Source organism: Hetaerina americana, unplaced genomic scaffold, assembly GCF_022747635.1.
Source record: "Hetaerina americana unplaced genomic scaffold, ioHetAmer1.1.p SCAF_8, whole genome shotgun sequence".
Classification (NCBI taxonomy): Eukaryota; Metazoa; Arthropoda; class Insecta; order Odonata; family Calopterygidae; genus Hetaerina; species Hetaerina americana.
In genome coordinates this window covers 6,894,838-6,914,305 of record NW_027287427.1, presented here as the reverse complement: position 1 = coordinate 6,914,305, position 19,468 = coordinate 6,894,838, and the positions used below count along the sequence as shown (strand labels likewise).

The following is a 19,468-nucleotide window of genomic DNA, read 5'->3' as shown; positions in this document are numbered from 1 at the left end:
TAATATTACGTGGTCTGTACATTAAATACGCAAACTAGTGCAATCTGCAGGCTATGACGCGGACTATAGCCCTGCTCGCTAGTTTCCTGAGACCCAATGAGCCGTCTGTGCCCGGCGGATCGTCGAGCTGTGCGTATGGTGTCAGTTATGTTAATTTCGGTTGTCCTTGTTTTTACTTTTTGTCGGAAATGGAAATTGCCGCAATCGCGGAGCAACGAATCAACATCAAGTTTTAGGTTAAGTGCGGTAAAAGTTTTCGAGAAATTACTGAAATGTTGACAGAAAACGAGACGAGAAAACTAAAAAGCCTAACTTTCGAGGTTGCTTTAAACAGCGGAAAAGAAGATGGAATAAATGCACAGCAAGGAATGGAGAGTACTTTGAATGGGACAATAGCGATGTAGATTAAATTGAGCAAAATTGCAAAGTTTTTATGACCTCAGTTCAAGTATTTATTGGACAGACCTCGCACAGCGCCGGCGGCAGGAATGACGAGGAATTGCAAACGTTATGGGTTTTTTCGAGATTAGGTTGGTTTTCGATTTTATTAAATTATTATTTTGACTAGCGAAAATATAGCTGCAGCAGTGGCGTTTAAATTAATATTTAGCCGTCCGTGATCCATAGCCATAAGTTGATGCGATTGGATTGGTTACCGCGTTTGGGGGAAGCGGGATACCCCCACTTGAGTGGCAGCTCGTGATTAGCCGAGGTATATCATGCGGCAGACCTGGAAATCTCGACGAGTGAAATTTCGTCATATTCCGCAAATTAATTCCATAATTATTCCGCATGATTTTAGAGTGCACTCCGAGGAAATAAGCATGGTCATCATTCCATAAGACGGCGAGAGAGGGTAGAGTTCATTTTGCGCCGCGAAGCTTGGAATCACGAAGTTAGTTACTTCATTTGTGCCACCCACAGATTGCCAGGCACATCTGGAGCCGCAGTTAATTACACAACCTCCGATGCGATCGGACGCGGTCGCATCGGCTTGCTTTAAGTTTGCCTTCGGGTTTGAATCGGGATTAAACAGTCATTTTGGCATCTCTCCATTTCTCTTTCTTAGTGATTTTCAGTGGAAAGATATATTTTTACTTTTCGTCGATGGGAAATCTTTCAAATGGATGAATCTCTCAGCAAAATCAGCATGAAATCTATGAACCTTTGGCTGAAGGAAGATGAAATCTCCAGTTGAGCATCTTTTACTTCGCTTTTTGATAAATAGTCGGAAGTTTATTTTTTAATAATGTAAAAAATGGTAGCGGTGTTTAAAAGATAATGATTTAGCCCGGACAAAAGTTTAAGATAGGAATGGTCTCTCGTTAATGGAAATGCATGGTTCTCAATTTATCATAAGTATTTATCAATTGGACATATTTATTATGATCTTAAATGATGAAAATTTCATCTTGTTGCAAATTAACAAATAAATAAACGGGTTGCAAATAGGGACATTACAACCTAATCACTCTGACGTCCCAAATTTAGTATCAAGATGAGCAATTCTAGTGCTTCCGAGCTCAACTATTTGTTAGTAATTTCGCGTAAATTATTTCAATGCACATCCACATGCATATCATGAAAATATCATCTACCTCAAGGAAATATCGTCCACTTGAGGCTATACTCTGCTGAGGACTGTAATTATTTTGAACGGTTATTGAACTCCTGCCCGCGGTTTGATAGTATTGATTAGAATGAGCCATTTTGGCTAACATCAATTTTATTTTCTGAAAATCTGCTCAAAAAATCGTTATTATTATGATAGAACTCTGAGGGATCCATCTTGGATTGGAGCCGTGCGTAGTGGCTTTGTTGGAGATAAATATTTGGCGAGTTTTTATTTTTTTCACAATATAAAAAATACAAAAAAACTTCATTTTAAAGCAATAGTGTATGTTTTCATAATCCGTGTCACCAGAAGGCTCTCCTGTCTACAGTGACGGTATCAGGCTGGCATAGCTATCTTTCCACGTGGTAAATGCTTCGGAGATGACGTTCATCTTTGAGTTTTGGTCAATGAATGGGTAAAGTGAGTCGATAAAAAGTAAGATATGGAATTATTTACAATTTTGCTCAATTTCTATGAGCAGAAATAAAACGAAGCCATTTATTTTCATTCTTGGCCATCCATGAAACTTCTCATAAAGACAGCCCAGCCGAATTAAGTCTTCTTTCCGTCTCTACCTATTTGAAGAATATGTGCTCCCGAATAAACATGTTGTATAGTGCGAGATGGCTGATAACATCGTTGGAATTTGTATATGATTCGACATTTTAACAGTCCGAACACAGTAAAACCCTATGCTTGCCTGAGCGTGGAATACCACGTCTCATTCCATCAAGGGATTTCATTATCTGAGCTCGGAATCTTTCTCCGTGAGGAACGCGATGTAATTTTCCTAATGAGATTTCAGCGTCGGCTTCAGTGAAAGTGAAAGTGTCAAAGCGACACCGGCGCTTTGCAGGAACAAACTGTGCTTATTCATCCGCATTCGATTTTTTTCGAGATTTATTCTACACACTACTTTGATATCCTTTTGTAAAATGATGCCTTTTTTAATTCAGGGCTGTCCAAAACTGTGTCACTCCGGTACTTGGATCCGCTTGGTGACCTTTTCATCTAACTTTCTGGACGGATTTGCTCCTAGAGAATACTCAAAGACGAGAAAGCATTGGATGCTGGAGGCTAGTGGGCTCAATAACCTCTCCTTCCAGGCATGTTCGCTTCGAACCACAATATGTCTTGTATACTATAGAATGGAGCAGAATTTTGTCGCTACTTCTGTTTAGCTTGGTAGCGATACCATTGTGGCATTGTTGAGCCTGTCTTGAAGGGGACCATGATAAAGAATTTGATGTGTCAAAACTTACATCAGTAGAAAACCTTTATTTCCCCCAAAATAATCAGCGAATCCATGGAATTTTGCTAAAAAACCCAAAAATCTCCGTTGAGATATTGCTTAGCAACGCTCGTTATTTAATGGACTTCGCTTTTGCATGGAACATATATAAGAAAAGTTGACCGGATGACATTTTTTGGTTCTTGCTCGAAGCTGATGACAGTCAGATTGGTCGGCGAGAACCTCGCGGGCAAATAAAGCGTCACAAATGAGCAAAAAAGCAGAGCATTACCGAAAAAATCTCCCTTATACCTATACCTTGAAAAACTAAGTTGAAATTAAAGTGCAATGTTACCAATTATTCGTAGAAGAGCAGAGAAGAGCAAACAACGAGAAAATACAATACGCATTCTCCTTTGAGAAATTCACATAAGGTATAAATGTAAATTTTTCTTTGGCAATGGATAATGTTATTCAACAAGTGTTCGGGGTGCTTGTATGAATGAAACAGTCTAAGATCTCGTATGAAGCGTGGTTCCCAGTTGTTTTATGTTCACACTTGTTCCCACCTGTTGTTAAATGCTTAGCACGTCATAATCCGACTTCCTTCGTTGCCCGTATTCTTAGAGCAATAGAGTTAAAGTGATCCTCTGCTTGCATTACCATAAATATTCAGGAATTAAGGGCAAGTTGAAACGCTAAGCCATACTATATTTGTAATTGATTTGAGTCACGTCGCTAACTCTTGTGATCTCCAAAGGACGCTAAGACCTTAGTATGTGCCTGACGCATAGAAGTACAGAAAGCAACTTATTTGCAAGAATGCAGGCATAATGCGAGCTTCCTTTCCAGATAGCTCACAGAGCTATACGCCATTGCTGTATCTTTGGGAAATTGGATCCAGTCCTGATAAACTGTATTTAAGTGACGAACGAACGCGAGTGCATTGCAAGGAGTCATTTTCTTATCACTTCCCACACTGATTAGAGTAGAGATAAGTGACATTCAATTCCAAATGTTTCGTTAATTCAATGGCTTATCTCTATGAAGCCGAATATGCTCGACGTCATCTCGAAGAACGCGTGCATTTTCTGTGATTTCCACCACTCCCACCGGTAATCCTACACCATTACAATTGCAGCGACAGAAAATAGTGCATTATGAACTTACAAATCTTGCTAGCTGTAATTTACCCATTTGATTGTTTTAGTTTCGGTGTGCTATTCGCCCAACAAATTCTCACATTGAAGCGTGCTACAATCATTATATCAGTAATTATACTATTGGCCTTGATCTGTGCAGATATACGGTTGTATTAATATAAATCAGCGTTATTTACTTTCTTAACAAATAACGGTTATTGCTTTCCTTTATTTTGCTCCAGCCCCGCCCTTTTCATGATTTGTAACACGCCACCAACTTATGTTCGTCGTGGGATGATCATGCGATTATGTGCAAATTTGTACGCCTTTTCAGTCTCTTCTCCTCGAGTGGGTGAAAGATTCCATCGAGGAATTTACTTACACCGTAATATTTTGCCATTTGACTGAAATTTACGTACCTTGAAAAACAATGACAGGCGCGCGTTTCAAGATATTTTAATGTGCATTGCGCAATTTTGATGCATTGCCGCGCCACCGGATGAGAAATGGGCGGGACACACAAATAAGAAACATCCAGGTCATTCGATGCTCTGCAGAAGTCCATTGTGCAACTGAGGTGACGCAGCGGACAAATGGGCGTTGCCATTTTGAGCTGAAATGAACATTTTTGTCACCTCTTTTGTTTTTATTTTGCGTCACTCACTCAAACAGGAAAGTATTGAAATCGTCAATCCAGATATCCGTCCGCCTTAATTGGGTAGTTTTTTTGAAATAAGTTGTTCGTAAGGGGGGAAGATTTATATCTTATCTCATGAGTTAGTGATCTGTCTCATGAGAGTTTGAATAGTCTCCGGCCGAATATCCCGGCGAAGTCACATTTCGTCTTGAGTTGCGTCGTAGAAAAGGCAAAAACAATTTCACTGGCTTGCATCTCGGGACATTATCGCTTTCCTATTCCGCGACAAGGGAAGTGTCATTGAATTTTATAAGTGCATAGAACATTTGACGGAATGGCAGTAGGGATAAGTGGTTAGGATTTTGAGATTGTCATGAGCTTTGAGTTAATCAGAAATGAGGAAAAACGATATAATGAGCGTTACTGACAGTGGCAATAAAATAGAAAGAAAATACTACCTTTTTAAATGCATCGTTTCGAAGGAAATCTCAATTGCATTTCCAATAAAATTAGAAATATTTTAGTGAAAACAGTCGAATTTTAGGTTTTTCCAATTTAATTGATTTTTCATTGGGACTATGCAAAATGGAATTCCTTTGTGATTTCTGCAAAAAATTCCAATTTTTTTAATTGAGGTGTCGTCATTACATTGAAAAAGTAAGAGTTCGTTTGTCCATCTTTAGCTTTAAGACGGTGAGTTAGCTGTTGGTGTCGCTCTTAGTGATCTTTAATCAGTTCTTTGAAAGTCTTAATGATGAAAATTGAAGTACCAAGTCGCCAAATCCGTAAATTCAAAGAAACTGCGGGACAGTAGACTGTCGCGTCAGTAGCTATTAAAGGAGTCATTCGCGTACGCGCATTAAAATGCAAACAACTTCAAAGTGTGGAAATCAACCAGGTCAAGGCGAATGATTTTTACACTTCGAAATCGTTGCATTGCGGAAGAATATGTCGATAGGGAAAATGGTCGCGCTAATGGACCGAGGTCACTCGATAACTCGGCACTGTCTCTCTGACGTTGCTACCTTCAACTTGTTTCTGAGAAATTCAGGAGGAAGTATACGTCTTGCGTTTTACTCTTTGTTTTAAAAATTGAACGTTGATGTTAAATGCTTATGTGAATTCGAAACTGCCCCTTTGTTGTCTACGTATCAGGCAATAAGGTGTGTATATGCGTGTACGTTTGTGTATCCATCTTTACGTACATATATTTCAGAAAGAACGATTTTAGAGAATAAATGCCTCTTTGAGGTTTTAGTCCTGAAGTTCTTCGAATGATATCCAAATTCCGCACTCTTTCCCCGGGGGAAGAGTATGAGTCGCCCTGAAAACTAACATTTAAGAAATATTATGCTTTGCTTCTTATAGAACAGACACGACGAAAATCAAGTGGATACGCATGTAAACGAGACGACATAATTTGCTAGGGCACGCTCACAATTCATTCGCAGAATTTAAATGGATAGCGCCGACGATCTGGAGACTCATAGCTTGGCTCGACACGAAGTCTCCGCTCTAAGTTCTCTCGGGTGAGAGAGGCTCTCTTGAGGTCGACTTCTTCTTAAGGACACGAAGAGCGCATCCTCCCCGAGCAGCGTTCGCTGGAGATAAGGGAGCTCTTAAGAGTCTCGGGTGCAACCAACCTCATGCCTCGCGTGTTCCTGCTCCGGGCGTGAGGGAATAGAGCCGGTAATATGGATGACGCAGCTCGAAGAAATGCAGGACTTGAAGGAGGGTGATAGGGGGTAGGAGGAAACACGGGGAAGGGGAGTCGGAAGACGGTGATATCATGACGGCGTCGAAACTTTTGTTCTCATCAATGTGGCAAGAGATGAAATTCTCATAAATCGTCACTCGTTGGCGAAGAAGGGTGAGGTTGACTTGGGTGAATCTATTCGAGAATTTTAAGGCGATCCTATCGATATGGAACTGCATACATATTCCATTTATGTGACGATTGCGCATCGTGCTGGCGAACCTGTGTGGAATATTTTTCCCGGAAAGATAAACTTCTTTCATCGGTATTCGCCAACAGTATATCTACTTGCGTTTACTCGGTGTGGTGAAATCATTTTATCGAACTCTTTTGATGTGTCTGTCGTGAAATATGCCTGTTCGAATCTGCACTGTTGATGTTAGGCCACTATTTAAGCGCGTAATTTTCTTCGCTTGACTTTATTTTAATTTATTCATAATGTTTAAAAGGCTCTATAAATTATGTAAAGCTTGTACAAGGATGGTCTGAAAAGTTTCCAACCTAACAAAGATAAAAGGCATTTTTTCTGAAAATTTCTGAAATTTTCGGATATTTTCTGGGGTCGGAAACTTTTCAGACCACCCTCGTGTGTCCCCGGGGGCATATTCTTCTTCTGTTTTCGATGAATGCACAGGGTTGGTGAAGTGGAAGAAGTACAATGATGTACGGGGAAGTTTGAATCAGTGTTTTCCTGGGATTCGACAATTTTTTTTTTCAAATTTCAATAATCAATTTTTCCATTTTCAATTATTTGACAAAATGAGTAAAATCAAGAGAATTGGCCACCAAATGCCTTCAGATGGACATCAGCCGAGAGTGTCGATCAGAATCCTTCGAAGGGAAGGGAGGAAGAGTGTTGGCGACCGCCGTATCTTCACTTTTGAAGTGGAATGTGACCTCGGCAACTTAAAGGTCGGGAAGCGCTCGCTGCCTTTGGGATTCACTCCAGGAAAGCGCTTGAAAAACACCGCTCTCAGGAGAGGTCAGGAAACTTGTGACACAGGCGTCACTATGCGGCATGCTGGGAGTTGTGAGTGGCGCCGTATAGGGACGGGAATCATGGCGACTTTTGAGAAGTATACGTATATTTTGCGGGATTTTAACTAAAAGGAAAGGCGTTGCCTAGTTTTGGCGATGTTTACCTAGTACCGAAACCGTCTAGTTTATATTTATGCAGTATTTCGTTCCAAGGCGTTTCATTATTTATTTTCAGGCGTTAAAATTTCAACATATGGTGTAACCATGATCTGAAGGAATAATTTTTAAATATCAGAATTAAACAGGGAACTGGATTCAATTTTGCAACCGGTTGATTTTTCAGTGTATGGACTTGATGTTTTTAAATTAGACAGAGTTAGATCAGACTTATGCAATATTGAATAGCTGTTGGCAACATGTGGATCTCATGGCACAACTTAAGTTGCGAGGGCATAATGATATTTTCATTGTGCACTTTCCATGATGATCAAATTAAATTGAGCGTTCTTACTCTGACATTTAAAATTCTTCTTTAGCGTAAAGTTAAATGGAATATAATGCATTCAACCTAAATTTTGAAGACTGATGGGTAGACACGAGTAATATAATAAGCATAAAAACCTTAAAACGTAATTATAAACTAAGGGAAAGCATTGCTCAAAATGTTATTTTAAGTAAACATTGGGTACGCTAAAAAATAAATTTTACGATTGCTTAGAAATGGAATAGTATTTCAAAGGCATAGTTATAGTGAAAAGAGGCCAACTACACGCCACACAATACAAAAAAAAACAATAAAAGCCATTTTCAACAACAAATCATTGTATTTTCATGATTAGGCTCAAAATATTAATAGCAACCCTCCTACAATAGGATGGGGACTACTTAAATCTTAAAGCAAGACAAGATTCTTTTTTAACACTAAAATCATAAATTGGTTCAAATAAAATCGCCATTTAAAAGTGAAAAATCGTGAGAAAAAGATAAGCAACATGACGAGCACACGGTCCCAGTTATTTCCAGCGAAATAATGCTTGAGGAAATCTTCGAATTGTGCGAAAGAAGGCGATTTTTTCTACCAGATGGGGTGATCAGTTGGAGGATTTCGTGACAAGATCGCAAAAAAAAATGACGACGGCATCGCGGCTGCCGTAGTGGATGCGTCGAGTGGGTGGGTGGCAGTGGGCTGTTGTGGAGTTGGGGGTTGGAGCGAGAGGGGGTTGTCAGAATGGGCCTGGGTGTGTGTGGGAAGGAGCGGTGAATAGGAGTGGGCGTCGATGTCGCGCTCGTGGGCGATGCCCGGAGCAACGGGACGAGAACAAATGACAATCGGGCCGCGGCCCGTTCGTACGGTATGGAGAAAGGGAAAAGGACGTTCAGTTCGCGGCATTGACGGGGGCGAATAACACTTTCGTTGGGCGAGAGTCGACCTTGGTTTTAATAAGAGGGCGTCGACGCAAAGAATCCACAAAGGGGTTGGCGGGTGGGATGTCGGATGGGTTTTCTCTGTTGTCGCCAGGGCGACGCGGTCCATGCAACCCGCGCTCACGCAAACCGTCGTCGCCCTGAGTGGGCAGCGATTGTGTCGAGGGGCGATATCGGTGGCTGCGATTATTTTGCGGCGGGTTTGTTTTTTATTTACCTATTTTTCTTTCGCTTTCACTTCATTCGTTTTTCGTCCTGTACTAATATTTTTTTCCATCTCTTCAATTTTATAAAACTTCTTGTGGAAGAGTAGATAGACCCATCATGATGCGGTAGGAGAGTTCATTGCAATAAAATTTGAGAGATTAGGTATACAACGGATGGATTTAATATGTCATTTTTTTCCACGAACGATAAGGGATCAGGCTAACATTATCCAACCGCGGTAGGGTCACATTCAGGCCCTAATTAGTCTGGTGAGTGTTCACTCTTTGCCACACACCTTAGCGGTGGCTTGCAGGTTACTAAATTATAAAATAAAAAAACAATCAAACTCAGATGAGCAGAAAAGCGTCGGCGTGGGAACCACTGACGTGACTTTCGAGGAGACTTGTTACTGCGCCGTAGTAGTTTCCAGTCCTGCCGAATTCATGGTCATCCTTACTTGCCTCTTTTTAAGAAGATGCTGTTCATTTCGTCTTTCTACATGCTTATTTGGCCTCTAAAATACTTATGGTTATGACAATGGGTTTGCAGCGCACTTCGAGGAGTGGGTGAAGAGAAGGAGTATGGAGGTCGCTTGCAAGAAGAAAGGAATTAATTGGACATATCCTGATGCATGATAGCTTCCTGAAGGCCATAATTGAAGGGGGCAGAGAGGAGGATTACCGAGGAAGGCCAAGGATGAGCTGGAGGAGCCAGGTAATGGAAAATGTCGGCTCAGGGAGCTCTGAGGGAATAATGAGTTTTGCGGATTGGAACAGGATATATCTCGGAGGGCTGCTGCCAAGCAATCCTCGGATCGATAACCCGTTGCGATGATGAGCACTGGATTAATACTGTTTTCGATCTGAAACTACAAAAAGTACATTATGTAGTCGGTATTACTAATCAAAATTGTCAGTTTTCCGGAATCGGTAATATTTTTCATTCTCTACTCTTGTTTTACTCACTTTGTTGGCAATACCTCCCTGTGGGTGGCATTAATCTTTAATCCTTTGAGTACGATTGGTACTCGTTATCCAGGATTAAATTTCTCCACAGTGCAACACCAATATTTGATTTATGTGTTGTGTAATATTGTATGTTGCAGCTTAATTTTGATTTTTTTTCTTGTTGATAGTGACACTGATGTTGATGAGATGGGGGTTTGCTTTTCTTTTGAGAGATTGGTGTTTGGAAGTTTCCTTTCAGTGTATTTTTTTACTGACTGATTTTATTTATTATTTTTTGTGATATTGATTGGATTTGAGATGTCATGTTATTTTTCCAAGGGAAGTTTGATTGTAATGCTTGGGACTTGTGTGCCAACTGACATTCGCCATCTGCACATGCAAGTTTTTAATAATAATACAGGGTTCGTCCGGAAAATAAGTGTAAGGTAAGTCTGGTCAACCAACCAGACATGACCGGTGTAATACACCAAGTAGTGTTTTAGTCTCGTTTCTTTCTTTAAGCGTAAGATTCGCGTGTCCTATGAGAAGGGAAGGAGGAAAAAGAAAGCAAAATGGGGATGCTTTGAAGACCGAGGGTGGGCGGAGAGATTGAGACGTGGTTTGGAGGGTGGGGAGGGAGGCCGCGGTGGCAAGGGGGCTTAAGAGGCAGAGGGATGGGCATGACGGAAGACAATGGAGTGTCGTCCCTCCGCCTTGATAATACCCGCCTAAGTGCGTTAACATCAAAGGGGTGTATCACGACGGCACCCGGTCGCTCCACCCTTAGACCTCGGAGTCGGCCATCACGAAGGGGGTTCCAAACGGGGAGGGCCACGCTGAAGGAAGCCACTGCTCGCCAAATTCAATTTTATGACTCATCTAGCATCGTATTCGTTAGTCGAGCGTTAGCCTCACAAGGCGTCGTCCATAAAGAACGCTGCAACACTATCAGAGTGTAAAAATCATCCCTCTCTTTTCCCAATGTCCAAGTTTCGCATCCATGTAATAATGTACTCCAAACAAACGTTTTTGCAAAGGATTTTCTAATTTCCAATTTTATTGGTTTGTTTCATAAAATATAATTTAATATCCATATGCCTTCTTTGCCATGGCTATCCTTCTTTTCTCTGCAGAAGTGCGTCTGTTATCCCTTGTAATTGATAAATAATACAGTTTCAAGGGGAAACGCGGTGGAAATCCTTCATGATGAAAGAAGACCCATTACAAGAAACTGCGGGAGATGTCGCGACGGTAACGTTTTAACGGAGTCATCCGCTAATACGCATTTCAATGCAACAATTGCAGATTATAAAAATCATTCGTCCCGGATTCGAACCCGGACCCCTCGTTGTTCAGCGGAGTGATTTAGCCAGTTAAGCTACCAAGGCGTCCTCTTGCGCTCCGAAAATTTGGGGGTCTAAAAGAAACAAAATGTTGTGAGGAAATATCGTACATTCAATGTCACAGGAATTGTTAGTCGTGCGCGACGAGCCACAGTCAACGCACGAGGTTGAAGCCAACTTCAAACACTGAGGGCGTTTTACCTTTGACAAATTCCTAGAAACTGCAAATGATGCCGCGGAAGCAACTTTCAACGGAGTCATCTGCTAAAGGTGCATTACAATGTAATAATTTCAGAGGGTAGGAATCAGGGCGCCTCGCTAGCTTAACTGACTAAAGCAATAGACCGGACATCGAGTGGTCTGGGTTCGAATCCCGGTCAAGGCGAATGATTTTTACAACCCGAAATTGTGGAATTGTAATGCGCACTCAGCGGATGAATCCGTTAAATGTTACTGTCTTGGCATCTCCCTTAGCGCCGGATCTAGGCGCTCATAGCCCCAGCTGCAGAGGCCCGTTTTAGGCGGAATGCGGCATGGTACCCACCATGGCTCCCGATGCGGCATGGTTCCCAATGGGAACCACAAAAGCTGCATCTGCGGTCCCACAGTTTCGTGGAATTGAAGGAATTGCGAGACCACTTCGGTGCCTTTGAGAACTATCCATGAAATGACGCCACGTGAGCCTTTATTCTCAATAATTTCAAAGGAAATCCCTGCCGTAAGATGAAGGTTGGCGCCGGTCGATCCTCGGCAAAGTGGCGTCGCCGATCTCGAAATGTAAGTTAAAGTAATACGTTTGCTGAAATTTCTCTCGCGGAAAAAAAATTCGAAAGATTATGGGGGTAGAATGCCAAAAAATATCTTGAAATCTAATTGATTATTATAGGTGTATGCTATATGAGGCATTATGTTCAATTCCAGGGACTGCTAAGTGCCGGAAATTTGTTTTTTTTAGTCGTAAACATTTGACATCACCTTACTTTTTCCTCCACCTCGTGTTAGCTGAATTCCCCTCCTATCTTAAGTGCGTGACGTAATTTATGGACTGCTTCTGAACAACTTTCGATTCGCCCTTGCAGAAGAAAACATCTGAGCTTGCTTGTTCCAGGTCGAAGCTTTCGCTTATTTCTTTTATGGTGGGAGGGGAGACGCCAAGAAGTGTGAAAGATGGTTTTTTGCACCCAGGAGGTGGCATATACTTTTGAGTCCTACGGTAAATCTGTCTTAGTTCTTTATTGTGGCTGTAACCGGAGCTTAAAAACTTTCAGGACAAAACTGCATTCTTCTCCTCATGGTGACTTGGAAAAAAATCCGTTATTCTCGGAATGGATTTAACGCGTAGGCGTCGTTTTTTTGCTTATCAACCAATACATTAAGCAGCGAAAAAGTTAGCACGATGCGAATTGTGAGTTAAATTTACAACCTTGGGACCGCGTAAGGCACCGTGATTTCCAACTACACGAAGGAACGAGTTTTTATTAAAACCGTGAGCCAATATAATAATTGAGGAAACGGGCAACCGCGGGTTTGGCTTCTATCAATGGGTTTTCTCACTTTCATAGTGAACATATACTGTTTGGTGTATCTAGTCACAAACGAGTAAAGAATTTAAAATATGATTATAATAAAAAGCACAATGCTTTCTTACGCTTTCGCTTCGCATTCTGATGTGGATAATTTGAATATGTCTTATGTTTGAAAAAATAAGTGCCGGAATTCAATGGTAATTCAATAGAAAGTGGGCAATTATAAATAGCATGCCCTGAGCGTATTTACCGGAGAAAATTCATTTGCGTATTTGCATCTCATATGTACATCTGCTGAGTATAAGAATTCATATTTTAAATCTAGAAAATGGATAACTTTCGTTTCGGTTTCAATGCAAAATTGAAATGTTAGACGCTAGTTGATTAAAGATTCGCTTATGTATTATTTGGATAGGTGGATAATAAAATTAGAGTTTGAATTGTTTGACGATTCAGATCATTTGCACACTTTAAACACTTCAATGAAGGAAACAAACATAAGAGAATCAATTCCACGAAACGGAATTCTCACACGAGGTCTTTAGTGCAGACAGGTGATTGTTTTAGACTTACATCGGGATAATACGTTCAGCTGCAATGATTACTGTTTTCCACGGTCTACGTAAGATGTTTTTCGACTAGCCGTGCTCATTTGGTGGAGGAAAAGTTGATAAATGGTGAGAGCTCTTCAATTCGACTTTAATATCACGAGCAAAATTTCATTAGGCTTTCATTTAATTCAATGGTTGCCGTATTTCTATGAATATTTATGGTAAAAACATGAGATTTTATACTCCCTCACCCATCTCTTTTAAAAATTGTCGGAATAGGCATCCTCAACTTTTCTCTGAAGCATCCTCTCTTTTCTCGGGCGGAGATACCGACGGCTACTCTGACACCATCGTACAATCTCGGAGTGACATAATTTTCTTCGGCTGGAAATGCCGGGGTGCTACGTGTGCTCATATTGAAAGGGGATGTTTTGTGTCTTCCTCACGTGTACCAACATGGAAAAAAGTTCACTGCAGAAAAAAAGTCGTTAATAACCGTCGAAAAAGTCCATGCTGGTGAATTAAAGCGCACCGAAGGAGGAAGTGAGAGATCGGGATGTAGCAAAAACAAATGCGTATCGCGGAAAGTATGTTGTCTTGGAGGAGTTGACCTTTGGTTCGATTTAAGAAACAATTTTGAAACGTGAGTGCATTTCCGGTGGCATGGTCGGTTGGTTAGATTGGCGGATTACTCGATTTGCCTCCCACTTATTTCCACTTCACTTAGCAATAGGCACACTTAAACCATAATGAGCAATTTAAAATCCATATACCTTAATTGGACCGACCTGATAATGGAAACCTTGGCAACAAATACGAGGGTAGGCTGAAAACTAATGCACACATGCTTGTAGACCACAAACAAAATGACCTTCAGAAGCACTCCTGGGGACATGTGGAAGTAACATTCCCCCTCAACACGCATGCGCAGCCTTGAGGTCGTTACATTCATGTAGTGTACTTTGAGAAGCGGAAGTATGGAGACATGCCTTGCCTGAAACGTTGTTATTTAATTAATTAATGATCTAATTGCCAGAGTCTAATGATGTTTTTGTGAAATAATATGCCGAGTGCAGAACCTTTCTCATTATAACTTCATGCTCTCCGAGATTGAAATCTATATCAGATTAATATTAGTCATTTCAGATCTAAGAACGGTTGTGAATACTTTTAAAGCACCGATTGAGACGTGCGACGAGAATTTGTAGGTTTTAGGCGAATCGGCAGGACTGCAAGATGCTATTTATTGGCGGATGTGAAAATCTGTGATTTACAAGGCAGAACATGTATTACACAGAGTCTGAATATTTTTCTGATAGTGCAATATGTACAGTTGTGTGTAAAATACTTGGAAGAATATTCAACGCTATATTACTCAATCGTCCTTGGGTCTGCAATTTGACTTTCTGCGCTTCGTAGGTGATTATATTCCAGATTTTTGTATGCAAAATTGAGATTCTATTGTCGAGGAAATAAAAATCAAAGACTGGTAATATGTATTGTTAACCCTCGCCCACGTTGACGTGAGGCTGGCCGCTTGACTCGCAGGGCGTGATTAGATGGAGGAGTAATCTCCCATAAGTTCATATTTGATGCATTAGTATTCACTTGAAGACATTTAAGGCCAATAATTATTAGTATGCAAGACCAGGAAGACATTATAGCAGTTTATGCAAAAGACTCCTTTTGTTTAAAATTCACTAATAAATGAATTGACGACTCTCTAATTTCCATTGCAAACGAAGACGTGCAAATGGGTGAGCGAAATGTCTGCAAAGAATGGAACAATAAAGAACGGTGTGTTCCCTCTGAGGCAAGAGCATTTGGGTACGAAGGCATCACCTTCCATCAACCCGGATTTTACCTTTGGTCAACCCCTACCTTTCCCCTAACTCTGTGATTTACATTCTTCAGCTGTTTTCAGAATTATTCCTATGTGGTTTTACCACACTCGGGACTATTTGGCTCAATATTAATTCTCCCGAAGGAATCTATTTTCAAATATCGTTCTGTTGAATCCAATCAATTGAACTGATTGCAACACAGTGGAATAATTTCTACTAGGGGAGCTTAGCACAGTGCGAGAGAGCATCGGAACGAAAGCGTTCGCATTTTGGCAGCAGTTCGTGATGAAACGGCGGAAGGAAGGAGAGGGCGGGCGAGGATATGTTTCCAGTTGAGAGAGAGAGGAAGAAGGTTTGCTGCCTTTGGTCCGAGTGTTTTGGGCGAAGTTCTCCGTTTGTAGTCGGGCCATCCCCAGCGCCGCCGTCTCTTCCCGTCCCTCCTCCCGTCGTTCCCTCCCTTCCCCTCTTTCCTTCCACGGCGAGCCCGCCAACACCTCGCATTCCTATCCAACCTCCTCCTCCCGAAACTCTTGTGACTTTTGGGCGCCCCGGAGGTGGCGCACCCTCAGGCGATTCTTAAGAGGGGGAGGCGGGGAGAAAGAGGCGGTGGAGGAAGGTTGGTGGAAAGGTAGCGGAGAGGGAGGAAAGGTTGGGAAGTTAAGAGGCGTGCTGGAGTGGGGAGGAGTTTATCCAGTCTTTCTCTTTCGCAAGACCTGCAAGAGGAAGGCTGGTTTCCCATTTCCCTCTTTCTCTATCTCTCTCCCGGCTGGGTCCTCACTCGGGACAGGTAGATGGAGCGAGAGAGAGAGAGAGACGGGTATTATGCGCGCCCCCTCTCTCCCTCCCTCCCCTTTCCAATCCCTCCTGCTTCACCCCAAAACCCTCCCTCCGCCACCCTCCATCATTCCTTCCCCGGCATCCCTCTTCCCCGACCGCCTCCTCTCTTTCTCCTCCCTCATCCCGCCCATACCTCCGGCAAAAAAACACAACGGCTGTCCAAACACTATTTCCTATCCCACCCGATGAAATCTGGCGGGACTCGGCTGATGTTGCACCATTTTAGAAAGAGAAACAATGCTCGCGCTCGAAAATTCCGGAGAGAAAAACGATGCACTTTGATATTATTTTCTTGGTTTCGCCTTTCCGGTCGTCGTCGTCGTCGCTTAGCGAATGGCATTTGTTTCCCATATTCTCGATGTAGTGGTAAGTTAGTTATAAAACTTAAGTTGAAATTTGGAGTGGTGTAGTCAGAGTCACGCGGTCATCTGAGCAAAATTAAGGGGGATTATTGGTGCAGCTTTATCATGTGGGTGAGGAGTGGGTCATCATCAAGACGAATTTCGTGCCTTCTGAGCCGGATAGGTAATTTAAACTTGTTCACATTTTGGATGTCACGCAGCGGCCTCGAAATTAACTTAACTGTATCATCTGTGGGGGCTACAATTTAATATTTGTGCGGAATGTGTTCTCCATTAATATCTCACTTATTTTTCGATCACTTTGTATTAAATTTTTCCACAGAACATTCGAGAGATATTTTCTTGGACTGATGTTCTTAAAGCTATATATCTAAACCCAGTTCAACCCAGCTCAACTGTGAGTTATTAGCTGGCATCGTTCCTCACAGTTGGCCTTGAACATAGCAGACAGGAATCTTATATTCATCCCTATGAATCCAAGAGTAGGGACGTATACTGTTACATTGCTCTCCACCCTATGTCATTTAAATTTTATGGAATAATTAGAAGTTGTCACGCGGTTATCTATGCATCAGATTATTCTGAGGGGAATCAATCGGGAGCCTCAAAGGTTTTCAGCCGAATGGAGTTATTAAATGCATTTGGAATATCGAAGCAGATGCTATAAACCGCTCTTATTTCATGCCATCACTTTGACTGATCCGTGACTAAATATGGACGTGAATGAAATAATTCGCAATATGCATATGAATTGCTAATAAATATATATACATGCATATAAATGTGTATATTTAAAAACATATATGTGTATTTATAAGTGTATATATATATATATATATATATACATATAATTTTATATATACGCACACACATATTCAAACAGGTCAACCCTCCATATGGAGAGCAAATATTCATTCAAATGAAATAGATATAAGGAAAAGGGTTAGGAACACACATATAGAGGACAAACACGAAAACACTCCCCGCAGATTTCAGTGTAAATTACGTTTCCTCGATAGCTCAATTGGTAAGAGCATCGGCCCGGCAAATCGAAAGATCTTTGGTTCTAGTCCCGTTCAAGGAAATATTTGTGCACACGTGATCCGCCTTCCCTACCTCTCCTGTGCTCGACCCTTTTATGTGTTCCTATCTTTTTTCCTTCTATCTATTTCCATGGGAATGAATATATGTATATATATATATATATAAATATATATATATATATATATATATATAAATATATATATATATATATATATACATACATCATACATACATACATATATAGATCCATACATACACAAATATATACACACAAGTATATCATTATTGCGACGTATAATTCAATTTGAAGAAGTAAGATTCAATAGCTCAGATGCAAAACATAATCATTCTAGAGGAAATAAATCTTCGTATTAGGGGGATCAAAAGATTTTCTAAAGAGCAATGCACGGATACATAAACTATAAAAAGCGTTTCTCTGACTACTAGTCAGTCAGGGCGCATAAAGTATGCTCTTGGAATGGACTTATCCCACGGAATAAAGATAAGAGATTTCAACGACCGCAACTCACATATGACGTCTCGTGCTGTAGGAACGCCGCTATCCCGGCCCTCACCCTGTTCTTCACTCCTCTCACCGTCCCATTGGAACTCCTAATGGTCCCCACGGCTCCTGGCATCAGGAGACCACCTGCTCCGCTATCCTCTGCCACCACGGAGCTCCCTTTTCCGCTCCTATCCGCCACCTCCCCCCGCTCCACTGTCAGGTGGAAGTGCATCTTGCCGTCCACGTCGTCCTCCGCATCTGATTGCCCCCTCAGCCTCTCCTCGTAAGTCCTCTCCTCCACCACCGGGGGTGTGAACCTTTCGGTTGGCGATTTAAGTGGCACGGGGGACACCCTAGATTCCACGGGTGACACCCTTGGTGGCGGCGTTTTCGCCTTCACGGACACCGTAGGCTCCTTGGGTACCTTCTGCACAATTGGGGTCACTTGCTCCACTGAAACTGTGGGTTCCGGATGCCCGTTCGGCACCTTCAGCACCTCCGACACCACAGACACGTCCGTTACCATTGGTTCTGGGGCAACTTCCAACGTCACCGGTCCCACAGGCACCACCGTACCGCCCTTCCTCACCTCCGACACAACGGTCGCCAAGACCTTGCCATTCCTCTCCGACTCGTTAAGTACAACCGGTCCGAACGGCGGATCCAACGCCGCCTCAGGCGGTTTCGACGCCTCCACCGGAATCCTCGACACCTCCGGCACCACCGGCATCACTTGGACCTGGGTTGACACCACTTCCTCGCGGGGGATCGCCGGTAGGGTCGAGATTATCTTGACCGTCGGGGTCGATGCTATGATGGCGGCCTGCCTAGCCGCAGCCACCTTTTGCTGGAACGTCTCCTCAGCGGTGGGCCGCTCCCCGGTGCCGTTGACAATGATTTTGATAGGGTGCTGTGACGGCGCGGGCGTCGGGGGCGGCTGGGTGTGGGACGCGTCGACCCTTATGCTCAGGACGAAGGCGCCGCCCATCGAGTGCCTCGCGGCCTTGGTGCGGAAGGGCGCGAACGAGTTGGACTCGGAGGACCATCTCTGGCGGTCGTCCGGGAGCACCTCCATCGCAATGCGGGTTTATGTCTTCTTTTTTTGCAATTAATTCGGTGCCTTCTGCTACGTACGCGGCAGAAGGAGTGGGTTAAAATAAAAAAGAGAGGAAACGTGGCGATAACAGTTATGCGCGCAGTTGAGGGGTTCACCCTCGCGGTCCACCGAAGACTGAGCTCCGTCCCACTTCCCACAAAATGCCTCCCTTACGCTCGCCTCCCCGCTCGCCTCCCTCCCGTCCCCCTTCCACTGCTCCTTCACGAGGCCCTCCCTCCCTCCCTCCCTCTCTCTCTAACGATCCACGTTCACCTGCAGCCGCCTCTCTCAGATCCCCTCTCCACTCACCCCCTCCGCTTCCCTCTCCTCCAAACCAGTCCGCCTCCCCTCATCCCCCCCTCGCCTTCCCCCTCGCACTCAGCCCCCCTCCCATCCTCCCTCCTTCTCCCCCTCGTCTTTTC

At 42.7% G+C, this 19,468-nt stretch overlaps 1 protein-coding gene across 1 annotated transcript in view; it reads right to left on the bottom strand.

Moving 5' to 3' along the window:
- The window catches only part of LOC139697632 (uncharacterized), a 102,616-nt gene extending 83,455 nt beyond the window's left edge, over nucleotides 1–19,161 (bottom strand). Inside the window, exon 1 of the mRNA XM_071596418.1 lies at nucleotides 17,976–19,161. Within this exon, the coding sequence (XP_071452519.1) occupies nucleotides 17,976–19,025 (1,050 nt within the window). The 5' untranslated portion in view covers nucleotides 19,026–19,161. The remainder of the gene's footprint in view (nucleotides 1–17,975) is intronic.
- Nucleotides 19,162–19,468: the final 307 nt, after the last annotated feature.